The sequence below is a fragment of the Clupea harengus genome, chromosome 14 (assembly GCF_900700415.2).
Source record: "Clupea harengus chromosome 14, Ch_v2.0.2, whole genome shotgun sequence".
NCBI classification, from domain to species: Eukaryota; Metazoa; Chordata; class Actinopteri; order Clupeiformes; family Clupeidae; genus Clupea; species Clupea harengus.
Window position 1 is genome coordinate 8124344 of NC_045165.1, and position 7869 is coordinate 8132212.

The following is a 7869-nucleotide window of genomic DNA, read 5'->3' on the forward strand; positions in this document are numbered from 1 at the left end:
TCATGAAAACAATTAAATTGACTTGAATTGAATTGAATGAGACACCTCATATAAGTGAAGAATAAAACATCACGATCGTGTTTATCAAACCTTTATACTATTAATCTCATTTAGAGGGAATTCATATCTGTTAGCCAGAGAACTAATAGAGAGAAGAGACTAGCCTTGCTCATGTTGACTCAACCCCTCTAGAATGAGGTGACAGCCTGCCATCATGAGAACACACCACTAGTTATTAGAGGGAGCTGGTGCACCCATGTGGATGTTCACAGAACTGCAACAGTGTCATTTGGAGAACTGCCCATTGTTGCCCTTTGGGACAATGTTTTAGTTTCATTCAGAGACAGTTGAAGTGGTTCAACACAGGTGTCAGACACTCCTGGGGTTATTGTAAGGCAGCAAGGGGACCTGTAGCATTGTGCTTTACTGGCAGCGCAGTAATACACAGCACTGTCTTCAACTTGGATCGGTTTCAGAAAATGAAGAGTGCTTTCTTTACTACCATCCCCAGTCACGTTGAAGAGTTTATCATACTGCTTTTCAACAGTTGGTGAGGTGTAGGACACAAATCCAATGAGATCAAGGTTAGAACCTTGAACAGTTTGCTTGTACCACAAAATCATGTAGAAGTTTGCAATTTTATGTTTGCAATTCAATGACACATTGTCTCCTGGGGCCTTTAACAGCTCACGAAGATTCTGTTGAACTTCATAACTTTGTCCTATAAAATAAAATGCATCACAAGTTCATAAAGGATTCAAAAACAATCAACTTCAACATGTTGAAAACAAAAACCCTTTTTAATGTAATTTTGTGAATGAAGTGGTATACCTTTAACCCAGAGTGGTATTAGAATCAGCTGGATGAAGAGGCCTCGGATCATGTTGGTACATGAGAGCTGTAAACACAAATGTCACTGATATCAAGGAGACTCGTCCAAATAGAGGAAGTGGTGATGTTGAATCACCAGTAGAGTAAAACTTCTTCCTGTTGTTAGATTTAGGTGGTTTTCATATAATTTCAACTCATATGAATTCCTCCCCCACAAGAATGTATCACATTCACGCCACCTTCATTAACACACAAATGGTCAGCAAGACCCTCCCTGTCTGCTGACATTCACACTTCTTATATATAGGTAGACCTCATGCCTATCATGCCCCCAACTTGCACCTTGAACCAGACACACCCATTATGCTAAGTTGTGTATTCTACCTTACTATAACTAAAATGCAACTTGTATGCTGAGTGTGTTGTGTTGGAGAAAGAACATCGTAGAGACACCAACCGCTACGTGTGGTGAGAGAACGGAGCAAAGAGCATTGAGGAGACATCGCAGCCTTTGAAGACAAGGCCAATAAAGAAGAGAAACTACACTATAGACAATATCTCCTAATCTCTCCTTTTCTGTCTCCTTCGTAGCGTGTTGTGTGTGCTCGAGGTCTGTTACAGAGAATAAACCGGCACCCTACCCATCAGACCGTCATTCCATCGAGTTCTTTGCTAAAATCACGCAACCACAACCAACACCAGAGCTAAAATAGAGGTCTGTTGTATTATAGTATAACAGGGGTGTTTTCACAGGAAATTTGTTGGAATACACCGGTTTTCCGTTTAGCATTTCAACCCAGCCCCTTTCTTTCACTGCCCATCATTTACCTTCTTGTAGTTTGTGAGATGCTGCTTGGTTTATTGCAGATGTTTAAAGGAAATTTAAAAAAACTTAACAGCCAGGCATGTGAAGATATTAGCACTAAAACAACAGCATTGTAACAGGTGTGAGGGAGGAAGAGATCACCTGTCATGACTGATGGAAATCAGTTTTTGTGAAGAAGGCAGAGGATGTATGGCACTGTGTTCACTTGCGGCACAAAAATACAGAGCACTGTCATTTAAAGACAGGCTTTTTATGGTGATGAAGCTCTTTTCATTTGTGCCAGAACTACCGCTAAGTTCAATTTTGTGTTCAAATGCGCTCTCTTTGTTTTTATTCGTCATATAGACATATCCAAGCAGTGTTAGTCCGGTGTTCTGTGATTGTTGATACCACAGGATGACATCGTAGCTCGAGATGTTGTGTGAGCACTGAAACTTTGCAGATTCCTCTTGAGTCTTAAACATGTCAGGAGGGGTTTGGTCCACACTGGTTGTCAAAGCGGAATCTATAAAGAGTTCGGATACAATGGTCAGAATAGTCTAGTTGATCAGAAAATGAGATGAAAATGAATATGTGTTGCCCCCAGGAAAGGGGTTTGAATAGAAGAAGAAATACCAATAAACCACAGAAGTATGGAGAAGCTGGTGATGTGAGGCGCTGCCATGTTGTTGAAGAACTGGGAGGCTGCAGAAAACAGAGAGAGCGAAGGAAGAAAGATGGTGGTGTGTGTGTGTGTGGGGGGGGGGGGCAGAACAGAGAGAGAGAGAGAATGCTAGACAGTGCAACAGACAGATACAGAGGGAGAGGAGAAAACAAGCAGCCTCAGTTTCACTGCCAAACTTAAATCAGTTACAGTAACTGAGTTACTTATTATTGCTCTTCACTGTTGGTGTTACAATGTGAAATAATGACTGACCTTTGATAGTGTTTAAGCATTTGAACAGTGTGGGTTTTTGTAGAGGGGAGGGGGGGAAAGCAGCACTGTGCATAACTAGCAGCACAGAAGTACACAGCAGAGTCAACCGGTTTGAGTTTGACTAGATGAAGGAAAGCAACATTCCTCCCATCGCCTGTCACATTAAAGTTTTGTCCAGACATTTCCAATGCTGGATATGTAAAACTCACATATCCAATGAGTTTTAATGCTGGATCTCCTTTTAATTGTTGGTACCATAATATTGTGTCATAACTGGGAATTTTATGACTGCAGTTCAGCTGAACACCATTTCCAGGTTGTGTTAAAAGATCACGAGGAGCCTGATGAACTTGACTGTTGGACAATGCTGTGGACACAGGAAACAGGAAATGTATGCTTACTGTAAGGATACAGACAATTGTAAAAGAATTAGCTGTACATACATAACTGATTACCTGTTACCCAAATGGTGAACACAGCCAGTTGGATGAGAAGTCCATCCATCATGTTGTTAACCCACAGCATCAGAGAGGAGAGACTGGTGTACGGTGTAGAGAATGTAGAGGGGAGGAGGTGAGATCATTATGAAAAACAGGAGTTCAAAGGGGAGTCATCTACCATATAGTACAGGCTTACCTTGACAATCTGCAACATCCTTAAAACGGTTTAGCACATTTTAAACTGCAACAAAATGGATCTAGTGAATTATTACATGTTGTGCCATTATGCCAAGCTTATTATTTGAATTATGATAAAATATATTGAGTTCTGTATTGCAGTTTTCATCTTTTTATAATCTGTGGCTGGTAGACTGCATGATATTTTTGTTATTTAGACAATACAGCATTAATTGCCTGCAGTCACACTTCATTCTTGACAAATGGTTGTATCAACATCCAACGAGTTTGTGTGCGTGTGTGCGTGTGTGTGCGTGTGTGCTTGTGTGCGTGTGTGCGCGCACGCGTGTGTGTGTGTGTGTGTGTCTGTGTGTGTGTGTGTGTGTCTGTGTGTGTGTGTGTGTGTGTGTGTGTGTGTGTGTGTGTGTGTGTGTGTGTGTGTGTGTGTGTGTCTGTGTGTGTGTGTGTGGTGGCACCAAAGAGCCCTTTTGGTAGGTAACCTATCAGAAAGGCCCACACTATTGAATGGATAGTGCATATGCTGTGGAGCAAGATAGGCAAATACAAATAATTCTGTATTTGACTCACATAGACTTACAGAACAGAGCTGATTACAGTTAGACCTTCCATTAAGTACAGACACTTTGGACCAGATCCTCTAATTTTATCTTCTGCCTCTCTGATAACAATCTGGGAAGTAACGTGGCATATTTGAAACAAATCAATGCAGCAAACTCTCACATTACAGGCTGTTACATAAATAATAATAAAAAAACTTCTAGTGGACTCTTTACAGTAGATCCCACATTGTTGGAAAATGGCCAATTTGGAATTGGAATTTATACCTGTTAGCCAGAGAACTGACAGAGAAAAGAGACTAGCCTTGCTCATGTTGACTCAACCCCTCTGGAATGAGGTGACAGCCTGCCATCATGAGAGCACACCCCTAGTCATTAGAGGGAGCTGGTGCACCCATCTGGATGTTCACAGAACTGCAACAGTGTCATTTGGAGAACTGCCCCTTGTTGCCCTTTGGGACAATGTTCTAGTTTCATTCAGAGACAGTTGAAGTGGTTTAACACAGGTGTCAGACACTCCTGGGGTTATTGTAAGGCAGCAAGGGGACCTGTAGCATTGTGCTTTACTGGCAGCGCAGTAATACACAGCACTGTCTTCAACTTGGATCGGTTTCAGAAAATGAAGAGTGCTTTCTTTACTACCATCCCCAGTCACGTTGAAGAGTTCATCATACGGCTTTTCAACAGTTACTGAGACGTAGTACACATATCCAATGAGATCAAGGGTAGAGCCTTGAACAGTTTGCCTGTACCACAAAATCAAGTTGAAGTTTGGAATTTTATGTTGGCAGTTCAATGGCACATTCTCTCCTTGGGCTTTTAGCAGCTCACGATTTTGTTGAACTTCAAAACTCTGTCCTGTTAAATGAAATTCATTACAAGTTCATAAAGGACAAAAACAATCAATTTCAACATGTTGAAAAACAAGAACCCTTTTTCAATGTATTTTTTTGAATTAAGTCTTATACCTTTAACCCAGAGAGGTATTAGAATCAGCTGGATCAAGAGGCCTCGGATCATGTTGGTACATGAGAGCTGTAGACACGAATGTCACTGATATCAAGGAGACTCGTCCAAATAGAGGAAGTGTTGCTGTTGAATCACCAGCAGAGTAAAACTTGTTCCTGCTCATCATTTACTTTCTTGTAGTGTGTAAGATGCTGCTTACATTATTGCAGATGTTTAAAGGAAATAAAAAAAGATCTAGCAGACAGGCATGTGAACATATAATCACTGAAACAACAGCATTAACAGCATTTTAACAGGTGTGAGGGTGGAAGAGATCCCATTTCATGACTGATGGAAATCAGTTTTTGTGAGGAAGGCAGAGGATGTATGGCACTGTGTTCACTTGCGGCACAAAAATACAGAGCACTGTCATTTAAAGACAGGCTTTTTATGGTGATGAAGCTGTCTTCATTTGGGCCAGAACTACCGCTAAGTTCAATTTTGTGTTGAAATGCGCTCTCTTTGTTTTTATTCATCATGAAGACCAATCCAAGCAGTGTTAGTCCGGTGTTCTGTGATTGTTGATACCACAGCATGACATTGTAGCTCGAGATGTTATGTGTGCACTGAAACTTTGCAGATTCCTCTTGAGTCTTAAACATGTCAGGAGGGGTTTGGTCCACACTGGTTGTCAAAGCAGAATCTATAAAGAGTTCAGATACAATGGTCAGAATAGTCAGGTTGATCTGAAAATGAGATGAAAATAAATATGTGTTGCCCCCAGGAAAGGGGTTTCAATACAAGAAGAAATACCCATAAACCACAGAAGTATGGAGAAGCTGGTGATGTGAGGTGCTGCCATGTTGTTGAAGAACTGGGAGGCTGCAGAAAACAGAGAGAGAAAGAAGAAAGATGGTGGAGTGGGGAGGGGGCAGAACAGATAGAGAGATAGAGAGAGAGAGAGAGAGAGTGCTAGACAGTGCAACAGACAGATAAAGAGGGAGAGGAGAAAAACAAGCAGAGCCTTCATTTCACTCCTAAAACTTAAATCAGTTACTTATTCTTCTTCTTCAATGTTGGTGGTACAATGTGAAATAATGACAGACCTTTGATAGTGTTTCAGCCTTTGAACAGTGTGTCACGAATTCCCTTCAATTCTAGTTTGTTTTTTTATCTGGTTTTGCTTTCATGCATTATATCTCTCCTGTCATTTCAGATCCAGCTACTCCTGCATGCCTTGCAATCTACTCGTCCCTCTCACCTGGTTTTGCCCGCCCATCTCCTCACCTGTAGCTCATCTCCTCATTAGTCTCTCTGTATTTATACCTGTCCACTTTCACTTGATCGCTGCCAGATTGTCTTGTGTGTTTTGCCAAGCTATCCTGGGTTTTGATGCCCTGTTTTGCCTGACTACAGTGCTATGACCCTGTTTGCCTGTTCACTGGAGTTTGAATATCCTACTTGCCCCTCTTCGGATTTGTTTGCCTGTTTGACTGATCTCCCGGTTTTGACCCTGCTTGCCTGTTCGTCGGATCCTGGATACCCTGCCTGGTCCTCTTGGGCTTTGTTTGTTTGCCTGATTGACTGATCTCCCGGTTTTGACCCTGCCTGAAAATATGAGTAAACTGAACTTTCGCTACACACTGTCTGTCTCGTTGTCGTGCTTTTGGGTTCAAATCTATCTGTACCTGTAATCGTTACAGAGTTTGGGTTTTTGTAGAGGGGAGGGGGAAAAAGCAGCACTGTGCATAACTAGCAGCACAGAAGTACACCGCAGAATCAACTGGTTTGAGTTTGTCTACATGAAGGAAAGCATCATTCCTCCCATCGCCAGTCACATTGAAGTTTTTCCCAGACATTTCCAATGTCGGGTTTTTATAATACATATATCCAATGAGTTTTAATGCTGGATCTCCTTTTACTTGTTGGTACCACAATATTGTTTCATAACTGGGAATTCTATGACTGCAGTTCAGCTGAACATCATTTCCAGGTTGTGTTAAAAGATCACGAGGAGCCTGATGAACTTGACTGTTGGACAATGCTGTGGACACAGGAAACAGGGAATGTATGCTTACTGTAAGGATACAGACAATTGTAAAATAATCAGCTGTACATACATAACTGAGTACCTGTTACCCAAGTAGTAAACACAGCCAGTTGGATGAGAAGTGCATTCATCATGTTGTTAACCCACAGCATCAGAGAGGAGAGACTGGTGTACCGGTGTAGAGAATGTAGAGGGGAGGAGGTGAGATCATTATGAAAAAGAGGAGTTCAAAGGGGAGTCATCTAACATATACAACAGGCTAACCTTGACATTGTGAAACATCCTTAAAAATGTTTAGCACACTTTAAACTGCTACAAAATGGATCTAGTGAATTATTACATATTGTGCCATTATGCCAAGCTTATTATTTGAATTATGATCAAATATATGGAGTTCTGTATTGCAGTGTTCAGCTTTTTGTAATCTGTTGCTGGTAAACTGCATCATGTTTGATATTCAGGTGTGTTATGACTGCAGTTCAGCTGAACATCATCTTCAGGTTGTTTTAAAAGATCACGAGGAGTCTGATGAACTTGACTGTTGGACAATGCTGTGGACACAGGAAACAGGAAATGTATGCTTACTGTAAGGATACAGAAAACTGTAATATAATTAGTTGTACATTCAAAACTGATTACCTGTTACCCAAATGGTGAACACAGCCAGTTGGATGAGAAGTGCATTCATCATGTTGTACCCCACAGCATCAAAGAGGAGAGACTGGTGTACCGGTGTAGAGAATGTAGAGGGGAGGAGGTAGGATTGGCTGCACAGAAGTATACAGCACTGCCCTTAGATGAGAGAATTAGATATCAGAGAATAAGGTAAAAGTTTGTTAGATCATGAAAACAATTAAATTGACTTGAATTGAATGAGACACCTAATATAATGAAAGAATGAAACATCATGATCATGTTTATCAAACCTTTATACTATTCATCTCATTTAGAGGGAATTTATACCTGTTAGCCAGATAACTGATAGAGAAAAGAGACAAGCTTTGCTCATGTTGACTCAACCCCTCTGGAATGAGGTGACAGCCTTCCATCATGAGAACACACCCCCTAGTTATTAGAGGGAGCTGGTGCACCCATCTGGATGT

The 7869-nt window shown here is 41.2% G+C and overlaps 1 gene segment (V, D, J or C); it reads right to left on the minus strand.

Annotated features, from left to right (window-relative positions):
* Positions 1-285: 285 nt before the first annotated feature.
* LOC116223500 lies at positions 286-1006 on the minus strand. The segment is given in 3 exon segments: positions 286-312; positions 363-721; positions 832-1006. Coding segments are annotated over 3 exon segments (438 nt in total).
* Positions 1007-7869: the final 6863 nt, after the last annotated feature.